Here is a 22,175-nt window from a genome sequence, read left to right on the forward strand (position 1 = left end):
GCTCAGTATGAGGGATTGCTGCAAAGCCACGGACAATGCAGACGGCTCTCCCTGTGGCTCTACGGTTCTCCAGGAGTGAATGCTGCTTGTCGGGACTTTGATGCAATCAACTGGTTTCCTTATATAGGACATTGTTGACCAATCTGTATATGATTGAATTTGACTTTGTAAAGTGCCTTGAGATGACATGTTTCATGAATTGGCGCTATATAAATAAAATTGAATTATAATTCTTAATTATGTGTTCATGTTGTTTTTGTTCCTCTTGATTACATTTAGAACTGTGTACGTCAATAACAAAAAAGGACCAAGCATTAATAGAGAGAGTTTATTGATGTTCCTCTTACAACCGTTACATTTAATACATTACCAAGATCCAGACTGTTCGCCTCCTTACATCATGCATAAAATAATTATATTAAAAAGGTCAAGATTTTTTCAGTTGTTTGGTAAGGCATACTGCACAGCATTTAACATGTTCAAAGTATTTGTCTTGCATGCAGGCACAATCAGTTATTTTCCAACAAATAGCAACTGGGACAAAATCAAATTAACTTTGGTTGATATCTGCGTTTATAAAGAATGGTTAATCGAGCTTTCGTTGCTCAAATCTTCCCAGTTAGAATTTGCAATAAAATAACTTTTAAACTGCTAAAATTACCATATCTTAACGGCACACAAATCCACACCTCAACACAACAAAAAAAAAAAATACATTTGATTAAACAGAATAACAGTGAATAGGCTTTTCACAGGGAGCCAATAAATTGAAGTCTACTGCAAAACAATTGAATCAGGTCAGTGTTTCTGTCCCATTGTAAATGTACTCAGTAAAATCTCAAATGTAGGCACACTTATTGTTTCTCGCTCTCACTCTAATCTTTGCAGCCTTCCTCCTTTAACCCTTTCAGCTGGCCTAACGCAAAACTGTGGAGAACATAATAAACACCAACAAGGCCCGACACCAAGTTAAGCTGTCTCGATGTATCTGTGATGCAATAAAGCTAAATAACCCCACCGGTTTTGTTGGTTTTCTGAGATAAATATATGCAGGACATTTGCTTCCCATGCAGTAAGTTTTGCTTTTCTAGATGGTAATAAACCCACAGGTTGTTTTTGTCATCCTGAAAAAAGTAAAAAAAAAAAAATAAATCTCACTGTATTTGTTCAGTTTGTCATTTTTGTAAAAACATAAGAGAATAAAAGTTATTTTGCTGATGCATTTTGAACAAAAGCAAAAAGAAAGAAAGACAAAATCAGAAATCATCTTTCTCTCTCCATTTAAAAAAGGTTTTCTTAAAGTGCACAATTGGGGCTCTTAGTTATAAACACAATATGCAACAAAAATAAGAAATTAATTTACATACAAAACAAACTCATTAAACTTATTTTCACAGCAATTTCTCTGGTCCATCGATACAAACCTGTAGTAAAACCTTAGATTGTGAGCCAGAAAGTCGTAAACCCTTAGCTGAACTGTGTGAGGTACACCACTGCGGCACGCTCTCATCCACCAGTCACACAGCCATGTATCCATGAAAACCTTTCAGTGGGAGGAGCCACCCTCAGATAATAGTCAGCAATCGTGTCCTGCTTACGCTACAACTTGATGGCACACCTGCCGGGGTCCGACCTGTGTAGATCGAGTCAAAAAGTGTAACATCCATGCTTACCACGTACTGACATCAGCTGTTCAGAGGATTCCTGGAGTTTGATCCACAAAGGTTTCTAGCTAAAACCACCAACATGCCCACATATACCAAAGAGCTGACAGTAATACTAATCTTACACACCAATGATGTAAATAATAACATTATATATATATATATATAAAAAGTAAGAAAAACATGTGAAAATTAATTACTGCAATGGAGAAAACATAATGTAGAAAACACATTGAGGTGATGACACATCGCGGGGCAGGTGAGGGGAAACAAGCCTGTGATGTGGGAAGAAAGCTGAAACAAGAGTCTGTGGGACGTACGCGGAGACTTTGGCTCTCTTGGTGCGTCCTCACATGTCGCCTGTCTGTGTGGCGTATGGCTTGGTCTTTTCAGAGTAGCGGTGGATTGTGACACATCCGTGGGAGCAAATGGGCCGTGGCATACGTGGTTTTTCTGTGTCCACGATGCCTGTTGCTGGGTTGAAACATATGATTTTATCTGAGGCGTCGCCACCTTGCCTTTGGCCGCCGAGGATGTAGATGTTGTCGTTAATCGCCGCCATGCCACAACTCTCCTGTAAAGACACCAAAACAAAAGTTTCAAAAAAGGCTGCTTCAGACTGTAAGCGTCACTATGTGACGGCTAAACGATCTGAATCCAATCACTCACCAGTCTGTCGGAAATCTGGAACGCACAGAGCCAGTTGTTTTGCTGTGGGTCGTAGCAGTAAATGGATTCAGAGAACCCGCCGCAGACATAGATCATGTTGTTGAGGGACACCGCTGAGATACAGCGCCTAGGGATGGGGTTTTTGGCCTGTAGCGTCCACTGGTTCGTGTCTGGATTATAGCACTGAACCTGTGGCGTAGAGTTGCATGATTGGTAAAAAATAATTTATACTCACTCATAATATAAACAGCAAATTTAAGATACAAAATTATAAGAATGTGATATGTGAGTTTATGGACCATGTGAGCTGACAAACTTCTGCATTGATACATTTTGCATAGATCATAATGATTTATTTGGGAAGCGACTTGAGAAAGTGTTCAATACGCTTTTACATTTTTCACACCACAACATCTAAATTGTCTTGAAATATAGACTTTGACTAGGACACTCCAAAACACTGATTTTGTTTCTTCTTGAGCCATTTAAAGCTGGAGCTGCTGCTGTGATTTGGATATTTTTGGGGATACAAACATACTCTGCTTGAGTTTAAGGTCACAAACTGATAATTGGACATTCTCCTAGAACAGGGCACCATCTTTCACATGTTTGCTGTCCTCTACATGCTTTGGGGCAAACTAAACTGGACTTTCTCCCTGATACTCATCTATAAAATCTAGATTTGTGAAGGGAATGACTACGAGTTGTAAAGACGCTCCAGGCTAAGCAGTGGATCTTTGTCTGCAATTGTGCCATACGCCTTCTATTTTTAAATGATGAAATTAACAGATCTCTTGGGATTTTGATCTAAAACCATGGATGCTTGTGGTTTTTATGTGAAAAACTATGAATAGTGGAAATAGTTTGGCAAGGAACCAATTATTCAACATAACATCCACATTCACTCTGTCTATGTCTGATATGAAAAATTATTGCAGCACTTTGCGTGCAGTTGCTTGAATGAAGTAAAAGTTGGCCTAAACTTCTGATTCCTCAACATCACGTACAAGACAGAGATCCACGCAGCCAGACAGGCGCCAATCTTTGTCTTATCATTTATCAGACTCCCAGAATGCCACTCTGCTCTCATGTGTGTGCTTCTAATGTGAGCAAACATCCAGCAACTCCTTTGAGTAACATAACGACTTCTAGGGAATTTAGGATCCTTACGCTCTGGAGCTGGAGACAGGAACCAGCCCTCCCACCAACACCCACCCCTTTAAGTGCCATCTCCTACAGCACCTCCCCCCGTTTCACTGAATAGATGGATTTCTTGTTCAGTTACAAAAGTCTTTTTTGCAACAGTCAAAATTTAGCAGAATGAGCATCCATGTTTTTCACCCACTAAGAAATGAAGGCATTTATCTAGTTCTGTGGCATATAACAGCGATTTGGAAAGATTTATGGCTACATTTTTATGTAAGATATGGATCTTGATGCTATCAAGAGTCTCTGAACCAGAGCAGACCTGCAAATATGGCCTGTGTTAAGATACATTACTATACAGAAAAAAAGAGCACAACTTATCTTTCTTCCTTTTACACATTTAACCAAAATAAAAATAGAGTAACTGATGTACATTTTAGGTTTTTTCAAACACAACTCAAAGTTTAGCAGTAAACTATTGCTCAGAGACGTCAGACAAAATGTTACAACCGAAGTTATCTCATCATGGATAAAAGCCATGGCAGATACTTCTGGTGTTTACTGTGTGGGAGGGAGAGCTCACCTTGTCTGAACAGGTTTCGTCTTTTGTCTCGCCTCCGATAACGTAGAGCCTGCCAAAGCAGCTGGCCACTGCTGGTGAGCTGACAGCCTCTGTCATCGGAGCTACTTCTGTCCAGCGGTTGGCGAAGCAGTCGTACCACTCCACACTTTTCAGGCGGGTCTGCCCGTCATAGCCCCCCAAAGCATAGACCTGAAGACAGGAACGCAGGAAACCATTGAAGCACTGAAGTCATATTTTTCATGCATAATAACAGCTTTCCCACATGGTAGGATTATGGTTTATGGAGTTATTAAACAAAAATGTTACACAATATAATGAAAATGTTTAAAGAAACAATAGTTTCTCACATGAGTACTTAGGAAAAACAACATTTTGCTTTTAAAAAAAGAAATTATTCTTAGCAGTGAGCTCATTGAGCATATTAAACATTTATGTAAATTAAGGACATTTGTAATACTTGTGGGTACTTAGAAAAATGGGAGATAAGTTTGTTTTTCATTTACATTCTTTTAGAAGGATTTTCAATGTGGCAACATAATGGCCTTGAAAGAGATAACACGCTGCCAACCTGAGCAGAGGAGGCATTGGGCTTAAACTATGCAACAACAGACCAGCCTTTTTTCAACAGAAACCCTCCAGGCAGTTCATGACTCTCAAAACAGGAAACAAAGTCATGAAGGTAAGAACAAATAAATGAGTAAATCTGACATATTAGGCCTCACATATTTGCATTTTATCTCCTGGTGGCTGTGTTACTACTGCTTTTTTCCAACTGAAATAACGTTCTTTGACGCTCATCAAAAGTGTTTTTTCCATACGGAGCCATTTCTGTTAACAATCCCACAACAACAACATTGCTGTAAAGCAGCTGCTACACTTTGAAGTACTAAATAGGACCATGATAACTTTGGCCAAATCCAGATTGTTTATCACTGTCGGTGGTTTGTAAAAACATTGGTTGATTGCTAAAAATATATATAAAAAAATAAAAGATAAGACAGGAACTTATGGTACCTAGAGATTGATACACTGTGATTAGATGCTGTTACCGTTTTATCGCCCAAATTTCTAATGACAAACCATTTTTAAGGTTGTCCCGAATAAATCTAATGTTGAAATATTTAACCTGTAAGCTTCAGTGAGACTTAGGATTTTTGTGTCTTAGAAGCAATGAAACATGTAAGATTTAGCTTTACCAGAGCTACTCTGTGTTACAAAAAACAGACAAACTAATGCATGTGAGGCTATAGATAACTCCCAGTCATAGAGACTATAAAAGGCATTGTTTTATATATTTTCAATAGACTGTCAGTTTAATGCTTCAGAATTTTTTTTTTCCAGAAACTGCATTGCTTAATGACGACAGCGGCAGTATATTTGGTGGAGAGGAATGCGACAAAGAAACCAACCAAAATGAAAACCAAAAGCTTAATAACGGCTGAGCAATTAACCACTTCCTTAAAAAAAAGTAATTGTTATGTGACACTGATGATAGACATAAAACCCACGATCCATCCATTGCTGGAGGGGGGAAAAAAACAAAACAAAACACAAACCAAAAGTGATCTATTTAAGTAAACACTTAATGTGAAACCAGTCCAACAGGAGAATCATCATCAGAAGTTCAAACTACAGTGCACATAGGAATAAAAAAAAAAAATACAGTAAAACATATTTAGGCATGCAAAAGCATATTTGATTTCCTACACTAGAAATGAGCAGGCTTGGGATTTCTACTGGAATGTTTTAGCATAAAAGCACAAACATATGGTGATGATGGCATCTCGTTTACAGCATGTGGGCTTGCAACAGAGCTATACATCAAAAGAGAAAATTACAGACTGAATGAGGAAATAACTGGGGAAAAAAAAACTCAGGAGGAGGGGGAACTAATTCTCTGGAAAAACATCAGGGACAAACATCCTAAAGAAACATCCTGCATGTTAAAGATGAAAGAAAAAACCCAGATAGGATCTGGAGTAAGACCATAAAAAAAGGCATTATTCAGTCACGAGAATACAAGGAAGTAGCACACAATAAATGCCAAGGATGAGGCAATAAATATTTTAACTATATTCTTATGGAATACATATGTACTATAATGCCCAGGATACGTGTTGTGTACTTCCAAATTAACATATTGTTTATAATATTCATACAAAGAAATGTTTTGCTATGTTAATGAATAATTAAAAATGTGTTTAAACTAATAGGGCTCAGACTTTAATAACCCTTTTCAAAGATAATTACTATGTGTTTATAGCCACATTATGACAGCCAGCTGATAAGCAAATTGTGTGGAAGCAGAAATCAACCTTTGCTGTGATAAGGCGATTAGGTATTTTAGGTGTTGTCTTGAGGTCATAGGAGATAAACAAAACGCAGGCATTAACAAACCAATCTCTGAAAACGTAACAAAAGAGCCAGGACTTGTTAAATCAAACTGAGCTCGGTGTCAGGGAATATGTGCCCTTGTCCCATGTCTAGCATGTTTATGTTTCAATATGTTTGCTGCAGCATGTGCGCGTCTGTCTGCGAGAGAGCTAGAGATATAAATCATGTCTGTACATTGTGTGCATGCTTATCTATGCTCACTTAGTTATGGCATGCCTATTACCGTTATTCAATACTTGATTTTAAAAACACAGTACGTTGCATGAGCTATACACGCCATCTGTTTTAAACCTGTTTTTGCATTTTTACAGGCCCACATACCACCTCCTACTCTCCATTTTCCTCTCTTGAAAGACGATCTTCAGGTGCATGAAGCGCGATAGAGACAAACGTATTCAGCGGCTCCTTAACGTGGAGGCATGAATCGCTGACACCCATCCAGCAAACTCACAGCTGTCACAGAACAATATCCACCTTTCAAGTATGAAGCCGTGTATAACAAAAACATCTAATGCGAAGTGTGATTTAAAAAACAAAACAGTTTTTGTATGGATGCAAATGTAATATGAAAACTGAGGTGATAATTGAATCGGAGTGGCTCATTTATATTCATGTTAACTTCTCTCTGTGCTGAATCTCTGGTAATTCTGAAATATCTGAGCAATTGTCTCAGATCGGCTGATCTGAGATCAACTGTTTCTTCACACAAAGTCCACAAACAGATCGGTCAAAAAAAATTGCTACAACATCTAATTCGTTAACATGAGTGTGCAGCGTTGTGGCAAAAATGGGTGAGGAGACAGGAAAACTAGGCTTGTCTGATGCTGAGTGCTCCAAGGAAGTGAATATTTCTTCGTACGGGAACTTCATCCAAATCTTGTCTTGTCTGTGACATACAGCTTTCATTCTAAGGAAATATAAAGTCCCTCCAAAGAGCAGCCCTCTTAGTCATCACTTCTTGAACAAAGGTACAAGAAACAAGCATGTCCACAAGTTAAGCCTTTTACCTTCATAGATTAAAGAAACGAAAGCAGTTAAATAGTTCAATCGAACATCCTCATACTCTTAGCAGGTTACTTAGAACTGATTCATACGTGGGTGCCCAGCATCAAACCACCTCGGTAACTTTATGAGTGCACGGCAATAAGTGTGATGCTAGTAGGCCCTTCCCTCCTATCCCTCTGAAGAAACCTTCACCGTCTTCTCTGTAAACAAGGATTACAGTCTCTCCATTACACATGATCACTGTACTACTACGGTACATGCGCCAGCTCCTACTGGCATCCAGATGGTTTGCATGCAGAACAGGCCATGTTTAACATTGTTTCCCAAAAGCCCCATTTAAAGTTGTTGCCTCTCACACAAAGAATCCCCCCGGAGTGCATGCGGGATTGCGCAACGTTGCAACTCGAGTCGGCCACACGCCTGGCACAGTAGGTAGTGCAAGCTACAGTCAGAATACGTGGAAACGGGTTGAAATCATACACTGACACGTGAGGCTTTGTTTTTCTCACCTTGCCCAGCAGGGTGCACATCTTGTGTCTCCAGCGGCCCTTGAGGAGAGAGGCCACTTTGATCCAGTGGTTGAGCTGGGAGTTGTACATCCACACATCCCTGCTGTTAATGCGGCCTCCTGCAGGCCCAACGGAAACATTAGTAATCCAGATGTGACAACTTTGTGCAACAGAGGAGCAGCAACAATACGAGTCTGTCAGGGAAACCGCTAAATCAGACACACATGCAGAGTTTCCCCAAGCGCCATGTATTATTTTAAATAGAAGCCTCCAGCACAGATTAAAATAATAGATGCATACCCTACCCACATCTATTAGCTGATTACTAATATCGAAAGACAGACTTCAATTACATAAAGCATATTTAAAATTGTAGTGATTCAAACTAGAAAAGAAATCTGCTTGTTTGAACTAAAAAATAAAAAGAGCAATAATAATTATGTGACTGCATCACACAGGCATGTTTTCAACAAGCTCCAACATGTGCCAACAGAGGCGCAGGATCTTGTCTAAATACAGGGTGTCACATGATCATTAGATATTTTCAGTCCATGCTATTATGTTTTAGTCATGCCTGCAGGAATCATTGCTGTGTCTTTATGTTTTACAGCAACACACAACTATCGTTAATATTTTCACGGTTAATTGCAAAGATGACGTTTCAGTGAAAGCGGTGCCGTCAAACCGGGTGGTAAGATTTAAATTCCTGACAAAACAATAGTTTTACTGCATTGTACAATTATGAAGACAGTCTATATGGGCGACTATAGATATATGGGAAAGTTGTTTTCTTCAAAATATAACTATCCGCCAACTTTTCTTCAGGCCTATCCAGTTGTGAAAATATCTGACCGTACATACCAAGCTCCTATATTATCTGTTTGATTCAGTCGTTTAAAGTCACACCGGAAGCAAAAAGACAGAGATGTGAGACGGAAGACAGTCTCAGCATGTGCCTACTCAATAATCTGGCACATAGCAAAGAGCCAGACAGTCTGCTGCCCTCGAGGTTTCTGCTCTTCAACATTTTAAGAGGGAACATGTTAATGGACGAGGAGCTACTTAAAAGACACGAAGGAATCTAGAAAGATAAACCAAGTCAAACCCTGAGTCATAGATGTCCCAATAAGGTTTGTAAGATAGCAATCAATTAATTATGTCATCAATAATTAGCTTTTACTCGCATTTACTCGCATTTGGCTGCAACTTGTAACCGTGTAGGAGGTAAGCATTTGGCTTTGCCTTTGGACCAGGAGAAAACGCTCGTCTAGAGGCCTGATTGGAAACACTTAATAAACTTTTGTTCAAATGTTGGCATGCTTCCTATCTGCGGACAGTGGGGAAAATGCTGTGTGTGTGTGTGTGTGTGTGTGTGTGTGTGTGTGTGTGTGTGTGTGTGTGTGTGTGTGTGTGTGTGTGTGTGTGTGTGTGTGTGCAGCTGAGCCAAACACAGGCTGCAGCTGCACTGTGGGTATGGAGCCTGGATCTGTACCAGTTTCCTGTGAGAAGAAGGTCTGACACAGACAGGAGGTATGTACATAACTGCAATGTAGTACAAAGCATGGAGGGCAAAATACAGTCAGTAAAAAAAAAAAATCTAATGTTTACTACACAGAAAAAAAGAGGTTCATAAGGCTCTAAACATGTATGTGTGTCAGGCATAAAACACACATACATGAGGGAGGAGGGAGGAGGGAGGAGTACTGATTCATGGCTCACATGGGAGGAGCTGGCACATGAGCAAAATAAAGCACAGTGTTTGCAGTGGAGGACAATTTTCTTTTTCTCTTATTTTGACCTGTCCCCCCTCTCTCTTCTGATGACAGCAGTTTTTGTTTTATTGTTGCATTTGTCTTTTTAAAAGCAAGTCTTAACACAAGCAATAGGTATAGGCACTTCACAGTCATAAAGGTTTCTAACAGATAGTCATACAAACATGAATAAAATGCATAAACTCATAAAAAATTGGTTTAAGTTCAACTACTGTACACGCTGTACTTTGTAAGCAAAACCTAAGTTGCCGTAGTTTGACAACAACTGCATTCTGAATTGATTTGCTAAAACAAATTAGGTCATAGAAATGTCTTACATAACCTAAATCTCTTTCCCCCCTCAGAGAAAGCTTAATGCTCTGCTGGCACACGGTTACCTTAAGAGATGAGAAAGGTTGGGGTTTGTTTTAAACATTTCACTGTAAAAAGGTCTGTCTAGGCCCCATCAAAAGGCTCTATGAAAGCTTTTTAAGGGGGGATAAACTAAACAATTAGCCAACGGGAAGGTTGAGCTGACAAACAAAGTCGTCTCTTAGTGCTGAATCTTGAGAGTTCATCCAGATGTTCCCCATTTTCTTTGCTCAACAGAAACATGCCAGGGCTGTAAAAATGAGGGCAATGCTGACCCTTTCCTGAAGAAAGCCAAGCAGAGCATTAGCTTTAAGGGCGCGCTCATGCTATACATTTTAGTAACAACATTGTCCATCCAAAGAACTAAAATCAACTTGACTTGTCAACACCAAGACTGAGATCAGAAACTTTTAATAAATGTTTCTTCAAACACCCATTTTTTTAAATTATCCATCCAGTCTCTGAGAAATTGCTGAGTAAGTGTAAGCATTAACAACAGGTGACTAAGTAGATAACTCTTGCTCTACTTGTGACTTCAGCTCAACGACAAAGGCAAAAAGTTAAGCTAAGGTGAGAGAGTAAGGAGAACCTGTTGACCAATCTGAACTGATGGCTTCCCACTTTGGTTTGATCGATTTAAAGACTTCATAAAGCATAGCTAACAAAGAGCTTGTAACAAATTTAGCAGGACATTACCAGACACAATGATGTCATTGCGCAGGGCACAGACGGCGTACTCTGACTTGGTGAACTCGGGCAGTTTGTTCAGCGACGACCAGTCTTCTGTGACTGGATCATAGCAATCGTTGTAGGGCAGGTTGAAGCCCCCCAGTCGCTCACAGCCCCCGACCACAACAATCACCTCTGAGAAGCCAGTCGACCTGCGTGGAGGAGAGCAGACAGAGAACCACTGAGAAATAGGACAGGTAAAGCAACAATACAAACACAGGACGAATGTTTTCCGTTTCAGTTTTAACTAGAGTAAATACGCTCTCTCCTCTCGGCCTGTGAAGGCAGTTTGGGTACAACTTCAACACACCTTAAAGGGCAAGACTTCTAACTAAATGAGAGAATTCATAGCTGCTGCTGGAGAGCACAGCTAACTTTCACCTGAGCACCTGAACCTGTCTTCAGAGCAAAGTTTGCCTCATTACAAACACAAACATGAATGCAACCCAGGACACGCTTGGAAGGAAGACTTCAGCTGAACCTGAATGAACACAAAGGTTTGCTCTCTGGCTGATGAATACACACAAAAAGCTTCAGCCATGTGCTTAACTGTCTAAACAACTAAAAGACTATTGTTGCCCACAAGCGCTTAGGCTACATCTGTGTGAGTGCGTGCGCACCAGATCAATTATATCCCTGGCACCTCTGAAGAAAGGAGACACCCTGGGGAACACACAAGCCAGACAATTAAGCACCTGTTTGGACCACAGTTTTGGCCCACTAGCCAAATGAGGAACACAATAACGGTAGGGGCCAACTGTGGAACTGGTTGGCTGATATGAACAGCTCAGCCTGAATGGTAACAATGCACCTGAAATACATGTTACACAGCCTTAATAACTGACAGCTGGCAGTGGTCCCATTTCCACCCGTTGAGCAGTTCAAATTACAGAAGCAGCTGCACTGGTGTTTGCTGGGTGGCAGCCCACCGTATGCTCGTTTTTGGTATCGTGTGCAGAGAGCATCACTCGGCTCCTCCCTTGGTCCGTTACAAAGGAGTCCGATCGGATGATCTTTGAGCCACAATGGAAGCAACCACCAGAAATAAACGAAAGTTTGGTAGATTGGTGAAAAGTTAAACAGGAACACGGCGGGAGCAAACCCTGTGACGTGAGCTATTCCAGTGCTATGATAGCAAGACTTAACAGTTTTACCATTTATTCCTTCATATTTTTTTCCCTGTTGAACATCCGTCTATGTTTGAACATGCCTGGCTTCCCTCCATCGTCTCCATTACAACAAAGGCAGGCAAATGCTACACCTGTCAGCACAATAATACTCCCCATCAATGTAGAACAATAACTCCACCACTACAGCCTGCAGGGACGCAGAGTTTATCAGTAAGTTGTCATCAACCCCGCCCCCCCCCCCCCCTTAAAAAAAAAACAACAACCCTAAGATGAAAAAATATCTTTTTCTGAGGAAGGATTAGTCACAAAAAGTCTTTCCACTTCCTTTCATATTTAAGTTGCCTGCAATCTTCCTCATACCAAGGAATGCTAGCATTCATGTTACCTGCGAGGACAGGTTCTGGGTGACCTCACTTCGTTTCCAAACACGTGGTAGCGCCTCGCCTCGTGGAGAAGGTGGTAGATGTCTGGCGACTTCTGGATGATGTCATCTGCCTCCACGTGCTGGACAAAGTACGTGGGGTGCATCAGGGGCAACCGAACGTTCTGCAGCAAACTCTCCAGCATGGTTTTCCTCTGCTCCTTATTGTGGTGCACCCATCTCATCACCGCCTCAAACACCGACTCCTCCCTGCTAACGTACAACTGTTCGCTGCTGATGTATTTCTTCAGCTCTTCGACCCCCAGGTCGAGGAACTCCTCGTGGGCTGACACTTCTATGAAGTTGGCCAGGGCGTAACTCTTGCAGCGGCTGGCAAGCTGACTGAGGAAGTGAGTTTCGGCAAAGCGCTGGAGTCCAAGACAGTTGCATGGGTCCAGCTGGTCCTCTAGGTACTTTGCACAAGCATCCCGCAGTGTGTTGCTCTGGAAGAGGCAGGCGGTTTCAAAGACGGACTCGACATTCCTAGTTGTGATCCTGGCACAGCCGGTGTAAACATAGTTGATGAAGACCCTCACCCCCTCGTGCCCGACACCGCTGATTCTAACCATCATCTCCCTGCTCTCACGGAGATTACAGGAGAACATGGCTCTAAAGTAGGAAGAGTAGGCAGAGAGAAGAGCACGGTGGCAGGGAAACTCGTGGCCCTGCACACTCAGGGTCACATCGGTGAAAAGCCTGGTCTGGCGGAACTCATCGAACATCTTGAGAATTTCCTCTGAATGTAAAGAACCAGAGCAGAAGTCAAAGGCATCTTCTGGCCTCATTTCAACTGTCTTAACCTTGAGGGGGGGAGAAACCACATTCATTAATACGTCCTACATTGTGGTTTACATAAAAACAGACTTAAAATGAGAAAACGTAGTACCCTGAACCCAGTAGTGTGGATTATAGTCTGCTCCCGAAACAACCCCATGGCTGCAACCTTTAACAGGAACGCTCCTTGGACTTCTGGGCAATCTGGGTAGACAACAAGTCAATGGTAACACAGTATTAAAAATAAAAAATAAATGTTCATATAAAAAAGATTCATGTAGCTTTTGGTCAGGGCACAGAGTGAAGAATGAGGAAGGGGCATAAAAGGATAAATGGTACCCCAACTGGATCAGTCAGCACAACCTAAAACTAAAGCTGCATGGGTGTCATTGGAAAGCTAACTTTTTACCAACGGAAACCTAAATTTGAGTCTATTGCACTGCAGGTATCGAAAAGGAACGTAGGCCTATGTGTTGTAATTTGAAGCAGTCAATATAATAAGACTGTAATATCCGTTTTTTCTAATAATAATGTATATGAATTGGACTTGTTCGTCTTGTAAAGAGCCAAAGGAGGCCAAGTTAGAGTAGAGCGGTGAGAACTACATGAACGGAATCAAATTAAAATCAATGTTAATTATCTTTCAAGAATACGACAAAATACAAGAACCTTGCAATAAAAAAGAAAAAAGGAAGATGCTTCGATGACGTAAAAACAAGCAGCATAAATAAACATCACTTGCGTGCTCAGCACCTGTGCAAAACAGTTGTGCCCTGGAGCACAATGGCTGGTATTAGACAGAGGATGACAGAGGCAGAAGGGAGGAGAGAGACGGTTGTTCAAACCTACACGGCAGGTTTGTTTTTGAAAGAGACCGGTAATGAGGGATGCTATCAGGCACCATTTAAAAAGTGCTTCAACGAGTAAGACCGGACTGCTTACAAGTAACCTAGTGTAATTATTTTGATTTCCTTGAATTTTTTTTTTTTTTAAATCTATAGTCTTTTGCTATTGTCTCTTTTTATAATATTTATACATATAAGAAAGAAACACCCTGTCATATCACAGTAAAAACTCCTTAACCAAGACAAAGTGTTTTTACCCCCTTTGGGAAAAACCCTTAATTTGCTTTAGAGAGAAAGACAGAGAGAGAGAGAGAGAGAAAAATTATGCCTATGGCTATACAGCCTCGTTTACAGTTAAAAACAAGACAAGCCTTGGTTCCAGTGAGGTCATTTATCTCTTGTTATTTTTAACTTTTTAGACTCAACCCATTCACGTGTTGCCAAAAGCGGGTCACCGAACTCAGGAAGAAAACAAGACAGGTTTAGCCAGGAGGCGTCTGACGTTTGCTTTGTGAAGGAGCTATACCTCGAAGGGAAACAAAGAAAAACATCACGTCTATAGAAACACTGAGCCAACACAAGCACAGTTACACAATAATAATTAAAAAAACCCACTGGACTTATTGCCTCTGGTTTATGTTTGCATTTAGAAGTGTCAAGCTGAATGCGTAGTTTTTTGTTTTTAATAATAGGGCTGCAATCTGTTATTACTGCTAATTAAGCAAAGTGGCTGCAGCTGCGTGGACAGATAAGCTACCTGGCGGATGGACAAAGCAAAGCTGCCTCTGGCGCGAGGCGACAGGAAGAAAGTTACCAGGAATCCTTATAACACAAATAAATAAATAAATAATTAAAATAAAGCGAGAAGTAAGCCCACCAAATATCTGCAAAAAATACAGTAGTACAAAAAAACAACAACAAATAAACAAAAGTGTTACCTTTGTCAGACGTTTCCAGACGGGGCCTCTTTCTTCTGTTACAAGTTCCAGGAAAAACAAAGATAGGGGAGGGGGGGGGGTTAGGAAAAAACTATAACACTATCTTGAAAAAGTTCGCCACTATCTTTAGAACATCTTCCTTAGAAGTGTTATGAGAAATTGGCCTGGTCGTGACACACACTCATTTCTGACGTCTTCCAGCGACAAAAACAAAGAACTGCCTGACTCTGTGGTAAACAGAATCCTTTATATATACTTGTCAAGTCGGGGAAAAAAAATCCGTTCCATTCGGCCTGCGCAGGCTTTGCCAATGCATGCTGGGAAAAGGAGTCTGGTATTCCATCTCGCGACGTAGGTTTGTCTGGCTAAACACCTACACTTCCCAAGAGGCTCCAGTTCTCCTCGTGGCTTCTCTTTGTTTGCAAACAAACGACACTTTTAACGGAGGGAGAAAAAACATCAATAACAAGAAGTGGTTGCGATTAAAAAAAAAACCCTCGAAAACAACCGATTTCTTTTCTATTCAAGACACTTTTGTATAAAAATGAATGCTGGCGACCGCTAGACGTTTCGCCGTGTTAAAACTAGAACTTTTTTTAAAGACTTTCAGAGTTTACACATTTAAATAGTGTGAAGCATTAAAACGGATACCACAAGTTGAAACGCTAATATTCAATTTATCGACCCGTCAAAACAAAGTGTGTTCGTTTCCCTCCCCCGCAACTAGCCCCCCCTCCCCCTCCTCATTTTCCCCCTGCAGGTAAGAAGGAAGGAGGAACAAAGGATGTCATAACTTCCTGCCAATGTTACAAAATACCTTTTAAGAGGTTTAAACTTGACAACCTTCCACTTCCAAAGAAGTAAACAATGATACTGACTGAGATTATTTTGAACAACCTGGAAAAACCCTTAATTCAATTGCTTCATAATGTAAACTAAACAAGAAGAAGACAGGTGTTTATCAATTTTCCAAATCTTGCTACTTAAAAAAAAATAAAAATAGGGAAGTCAGTATTAACCGATCAGTTGCCAAGATCAAGATGCAGAGAAAATTAGTAGAAGGTGAGAACACAAGACAGTGGGTTACGTTGGGTCCACAACACCTGCTGGCCATTTTGCACAAAACCAAACCACTTCATCTGAGAGGACAAAACGTTTTTCTTGCAAACACAGTTGTTTTGAAAAAAAAAAAAAAAAAAAAAAAAAAAAAACAAGTTAGGCATTATTGCTGAATAAATAAGAGTTTGTAGTTACAGAGCTACAGATGCTGGTGGATGTCAGTGTGCACAGAATGTGCCAGACAGCACTGCAGGTTATGTACTCAGGTGTTAGGAAACACTTTTGCTGTTCTTTTTTGTTGCAAAAAAAAAAATAGCGGAGAAGCTGTTAGGCAGACAAATGTGTCCCTCTGCTGTCGAGCCGCTGTAACACACAAATGGATCAGGCCCTCCATTAAACGGTGCCTGGACCGTTGCCAGTACGCACTCCGCTTCCCGGGCCATAAATTGCCATGTCGATGATCTATTTGCACACCCAGTTTTAGACAAACAAGGCTTTGAAAGCAAATATAGTTGATGAACTATGTAGTCCATCAACATGTTTTACAGGACTTTATACGACATTAGGCTGGATGTTTCAATGAGAGAAATTGGTAAATCTCCAGACATAAACACACAAATCAAGCACGTTTAGTGTTGCCTAATTGCCATTCGTGGTAACAATAGGTCAAATAAATAAACCGGGCTCTTTAAATGTCAAAACAAAAGACACAAATGTAAGAATTAACGAAAAGCTGCAGGGATGTTGTATTCTTGCTTGAAATTCAATGTCTGTCAGCATATAACAAACAGACTTTAATGGACTCTTTGAATAGCATGGCTTGTCCTTTAGTTCAAGAGTGTGGGATGCGTTTGACAAAGTAGAGGTGATCGTTTGTGTTTGTGACTCATTCAGCAGTGTAATAAAAATAAAGATTTAAAGCGTCGAGAGCGCAAGACGGCTAAAATGCATAACCACTGAAGTGAGATCATCGGAAAATGAAACCCCCTTCCATCTCCTCTCTATCCATTCTTTATCTACGCAGGGCCATGCGGGTCACCTGCAGCATAGACCGTGGACAGATCCATCACAGGTGAACATAGACAAACGGGTCAAACAACTATGCACTCACACAGTCAGACCTAACAGCAGTGTTAGCGTACGTTCAACTAACCTAATCTGACATGCATGTTTTTGGTTTGCAGGTTAACCCAAACATGCACAGGGGAGAACATTTAAACCCAGAATGGAAGCACCTCAGCTGGCAAATAAAACGTTTATTAAAAAATTTTTTTCCTGCAAGGCAGCCGGGCTAAGAATTGCTCCATGGTGCAGCGCCCAGAAATCCTACTGCTTTTATTAGAAAACATATCAGATAAGTAGGCAAATGAACTGGGGACGATGTGATCAAAATAACCTTTTCATTTAAATTAATGAGGCAACAAGCTCTCCAGGTGTGCAAAGGCAGCAACATTAACACTACAAAACAGAATTTACAAGCTAAAGTTCAGAGACGTGTACTTCTACGTGGGTCAGAAGGAAAAAGCACAACACATTGCACCTCAGGTCCAGTCCAAGGAAGGTGGAGTAAGTGCTGGTATAGGCAATTATAGAGAAGGTGGGATGTCAGCTATTCAGCTTAGAAAGCTGCTTGCAGTTTCTGGAAGTCAGTGGTTTAGAAAAAAATCAAACTCAAGAGAATATTTTTTTTCTGGAAATTAAAAAAAGAGAGGAAAGCTATACCTGGGTTATTTACAAAAAAAAAATACACAGATTTGTTTTTGGGTGCTCAAATATATGACAGATTAATGAACCTTCATCTTAAAACTGAAAATCAAAGAAGTCTGCTGGGATTTCTTTTGTAGTGAAAGCGTTCCATTATCTCACAACCATAGATTTTCTGAAAATGTACAACACATGACAATATATTGGTCCTACAGAAATAACATTTCCAAAATGAATCTCAGAACATCATATGCAGTTAATCTGATCCTGTAGGCATCACATATTGCAAAACGTCTCTACTGAGATATATTTACACACAATAGTTAGATAATATGCTTGAACGATACCTGAACAAAATAGACCTTCAGGCAACCAGTTACCAAAAAAAAATTAAAAATAAAAATAAACTAGGTCTGACCGCACCATACATATCTAGTCGTTTTATGTATAAATGACTAGATATAATGGACGCCAAGTGGTAATGAGTCTGAAATGAAGGCAGCTCTCAAGGGTCTTCATGATGAGGTGTTTTCTCTGTTTCTTCGGCGCCAATGCAGCAGAAGGGTGAGGCTTTCGGCGATCTCCCGGTACCGCAGCCCGTACAGGTAAGGAGCACACGCCCTGGGCAGCAGCATTAAAACATTAGCGTTGACCGTGCTGATCCACACCCGGAGATCCGGACTGATGCCTTCCTTCTGCAACATGTAGAGCTCCAGGGTGAAGACGAAACCGGGGGCAAAGTAGAGCAGGAGCAGAACCCCGTGGACCAGCACCGTGACCCGGGCCCTGGAGAAGCGGCTGTGCCAGATTCCTTGCGTCCTTGTCACCATGTACAGACGGATGTAGCAGTATAAAATGAGAAAGGTGCAGATCAGCGCCGCGACAAAGAAGTACATGTAGATCCACCCGACAGTGTTGACCTGAAAGAAACCGAGGGAGATGAGAGCCAGACACACGGGTACCTTCTCGCGGGGAATGTCTTCTTCCTGCATCAGGATCATCAAGGTGAGAGGATATATGGAGCACAGGATCCACACCACCCCCAGTACGGTGAGGGTGTGGGCCGGCGAGAGAAGGTTATGGTAACGGAGGGGCCAGCGGACGGCGGCGAAGGTGTCGACCACCATGAGAGTCACCGTGAGGATGGCGCAGCTGTAGGCCGTGACGAGGACCACCGTGAAGAGCTCGCAAACAACCCAGGGTATCTGGGCTCCCACGGCGTTACTGATCAACGTGACCAGGTTGAGGAGGAGGAAGAGCATGTCCGCGGCCAGGGTGTTGGCCACCAGCAGGTAGCGGGTCTCCCTGCACAGAGCGCGGGAGAGGAAGATGCACACCAGCAGAACAGGGTTGGCTATGAAGGTGGCGAACGTGATGACGGCCGTGGGGATGCAGAACAGCTGAAGATGCCAGCGCTCCACGCTTTCGACCCAGTCCTGAGTGAGGTTAGAAAACAGCGCAACCTGTGCCATTGTGATTCGGACTCAGCGAGGAAACATAGATGGATGACAGAGGGGATTTTTGTGAGGCTCCTGTACTTCCTCTGGCAACGTCCTGTGAAAGAAAAACACCATAAATTACCGCAAACAGAGTGCAACCTCTTTAGATTATGAGCATGTTGTAAGTCCAGTGCACGAGTACATTTTTGTTGTCATGCAACATATGTGATTGAGTTAGGCAACCACGAAGAAAATCCTGTAAGAAATAATAGACATCAAATGAATGTGAAGATGTGCTTTTTTGACCCATGTTGTCAGTTCAATGTGTAATTTGTTCTTTTATTTTAAATCCAATGTGCCAGTCAGACAAAAAAAATAAAAAATAAAATAAAAACATCCGGCTAAGAAATACAGCAAATCTACTGTTCAGCAGATGTGTTCGCCGTGGATGGCTTTAGAGCCTTGCTGCTGGAACCAACCAAGCAACCGTATCACTGCTTTCTCCTGTTGGTGTTCATCCTCCTGGTAACAGGATGCACTGTTTATACCAACATCCACGGTGGAGACTGCTGTGTTTGTGACCATCTCCGGAGCAACATGTGCGAGTTTAACCCGGACCGGACGTACCAGCGGCCGGCACTCATTTACATTCATCCGTCCAGAGAGCAAAGCAAAGGGTTTGCTTTGAGTTATTCTAATGCTCAGGTGAATTTCAGAATTGACTGAGGTGGTCTGTTTGAAAGACGAACATAGGTCTAATCAAGATTCATGCTTCACTCACTATTTAGATTACAATGTGCTGTTTCCATCCAACAGTACATAAACTGGAACTTGTATTTTGTCATTTTTGCCATTGTTGCCTATACTTATTTGCTCGTAGATGCACACAAATTCTGATCCGTTGCTCAGCTGGAAAACCCAGAGCAATTAATGGGAGTAATGGAGACCACCACTCATCAGCACATGTAACGGCTGGTTAGGATGGACGCCGAATATAGATGGACACACAATATTATATCTTTTCACAGTAATATCCACCTGCTATTGCACTTCTGGTTAGACCTAAACTGCATTTCGTTGCCTTGTACCTGTACCTGTGTAATGACAATAAAGTTAAATCTAATCTGATCTAAAATCTAAAAATATTGCTGACTTGGAGGCAATTCCCCCTGCTGCTTGGGTGTCCTAAGAGATGTGACAGGTACTGCTTTCCAGCAAAGTGTTCACTGTGTTTAATTCTGATATATATGAACACCTCTTCATTAAAGGTGCCTTCCCCAATGCAGGTTATTCATGTTCAAGGCCTCAGTGAACCCTCACACTACCACATGTAGCGTGTTTAAATTTTCACTGGTAACGATTTCTTAAAAAAAAAAAAATTCAAGCAAAATGCCAAGCCCATTATGTCACATTTAAGTGGGCGAAGTTGTGTGTGAGGGCTCAAACCTGACGGCCGTTAAACATTTGTAGGATGCAGTGGAATCGTACCAGGTGAGAGGTGTTTCGCTAAAATCGACACGCCATTTTCAAAGATTTTGGCACAGAATTCTGAACTTCAACCACATAAATCTACTTTGCAATGTTTTGTTTTTAAATGCAACTTCTTCTCTTTTCTAATCTATATTATTAAAAATGTTGTATTGGGCACGTATAGTGTTTTTCCCTCCCTATTAACTGTTGCAATTACAATTGAACTTCACAGGGAAGAATCCACAAAGCTCTCCTACCTTAACCATCACCTGTTCCTAAAGTCCGTACACTGGCTCCCTGTAGCTCAGAGAATAGACTTTAAAATACTTCTGTTAGTTTATACAAATCTGGAACAAACTTCCAGAAAACTGTGAAATCAGCTGAAACACTGAGTTCCTGTAAATCAAGACTGAAAACCCACCTGTTCAGAGTTGCTTTCGGCCCATAATAGCAGGAACATTGAAATAAATATATGATGTGTATCGACGTTTTCACCTGATACAGTTTAATGTTTATTACTGGTCTCACAACCAGTGACTGTTATGACAAGTTTTATGTTTTCATGATCTAAAGCCCTTTGAACCTCGTTGCTGCTGAAATGTGCTATATAAATAAACGTGACTTTATTGAACAACTCTCATGTGTTTTGGAAGTACTAAACGCGTTCCAGTTTTTATAGGTCATCTAACTTCATAGTCCATAAAACTAGGCAAATGTAGATGTTTATGGAAATTAGCATTCGGTACCTTCTTGGCGCTATTCAAATATAAAATCTACACAGTTGGGGACTCTGTGCCTTCTAGGTTTCCAGTATAAAGAATTAAAAATATATATAGATTTTTAAATTAAACAACAATGCTATTAAGTGTGTTTTCAAGCTAGCTACTTCATAAATTTTATAGGGCACCACTTATGAGTGATAAATTTCAATGTTCAGAGCACAAGCCCGGTGTAAATGCCACCACCTTACCGATAGATCTGACACAAACTGAACTGGCTAAATTCAATCTTGTCAATAACAAACCGTGAGACTGTATTGATTTAACTCGCGCATCTTACCTTATTTTGAAGAGAAAATGCCGCTTGTGCTGCACAAATCAATGATCGTCCGGCTTCTCTCACACGCTGCCTCTATCTCATAGATTCTTTGTTGACTCAGTGATAAGAGATGCAAAAAGCCGCAGCCACTTGTCGCTCACATAGTAACAGGGTGGAACCCGTTCCCTGTATAGATTAAAAATAAAATAAAATAAATCTTTTCATCTTTAAGATTTAAATCTGATTCGGCTCTCAGGATTTTGGCCTGATTTAATTACATAATAGCAAACATCCCATTTGCTGTAATTTATAAAACAAAAAAAACACAAATCAACAAGACAGCTAACTGCATCGTCCATGTCTGACGCTTTGTACACATATATACGGCCTGAGTGAGTTAAGCTAAGGTCGCACCAACGTCATCAGGATAATGACGCCATCTAAACAAACACAAAAATTAGTTCCTCATCAGCAGATTGAGAAAAAAACTGGGTACCAACAGACACAACAGGTCCATGTATGGTTAAAATAACAT

At 41.0% G+C, this 22,175-nt stretch overlaps 2 protein-coding genes across 2 annotated transcripts; both read right to left on the reverse strand.

The window, feature by feature from the left end:
* Window positions 1–314: 314 nt before the first annotated feature.
* Window positions 315–15,315, reverse strand: klhl24a (kelch-like family member 24a). The gene is made up of 8 exons (XM_012853647.3): window positions 14,931–15,315; window positions 13,260–13,351; window positions 12,338–13,173; window positions 10,790–10,974; window positions 7,971–8,089; window positions 4,063–4,251; window positions 2,334–2,522; window positions 315–2,238 (listed from the first exon to the last, which is right to left on the reverse strand). The coding sequence occupies exons 2-8, from the start codon at window positions 13,305–13,307 to the stop codon at window positions 2,014–2,016; spliced, it is 1,791 nt and encodes a 596-aa protein (XP_012709101.2). The 5' UTR covers window positions 13,308–13,351; window positions 14,931–15,315; the 3' UTR covers window positions 315–2,013.
* A 1,480-nt stretch (window positions 15,316–16,795) lies between these two features.
* On the reverse strand, window positions 16,796–22,123 carry LOC105918540 (probable G-protein coupled receptor 148). The gene is made up of 2 exons (XM_012853650.3): window positions 21,662–22,123; window positions 16,796–19,247 (listed from the first exon to the last, which is right to left on the reverse strand). The coding sequence occupies exon 2, from the start codon at window positions 19,163–19,165 to the stop codon at window positions 18,209–18,211; it is 957 nt and encodes a 318-aa protein (XP_012709104.2). The 5' UTR covers window positions 19,166–19,247; window positions 21,662–22,123; the 3' UTR covers window positions 16,796–18,208.
* Between the last annotated feature and the right edge of the window lie 52 nt (window positions 22,124–22,175).

This window comes from Fundulus heteroclitus, chromosome 6 (assembly GCF_011125445.2).
Source record: "Fundulus heteroclitus isolate FHET01 chromosome 6, MU-UCD_Fhet_4.1, whole genome shotgun sequence".
Classification (NCBI taxonomy): Eukaryota; Metazoa; Chordata; class Actinopteri; order Cyprinodontiformes; family Fundulidae; genus Fundulus; species Fundulus heteroclitus.

Bases quoted from the DNA above. Each gene is read 5' to 3' on its own strand.
- klhl24a (XM_012853647.3), bottom strand. From the start codon at position 13,307: ATGGGGTTGTTTCGGGAGCAGACTATAATCCACACTACTGGGTTCAGG. The intron at 10,975-12,337 runs GTAACATGAATG...TCCTCCACGCAG, and splicing joins CCCAGAACCTGTCCTCGCAG to GTCGACTGGCTTCTCAGAGG. The intron at 2,523-4,062 runs GTGAGCTCTCCC...TCTACGCCACAG, and splicing joins ACGAAACCTGTTCAGACAAG to GTTCAGTGCTATAATCCAGA.
- LOC105918540 (XM_012853650.3), bottom strand. From the start codon at position 19,165: ATGGCACAGGTTGCGCTGTTTTCTAACCTCACTCAGGACTGGGTCGAA.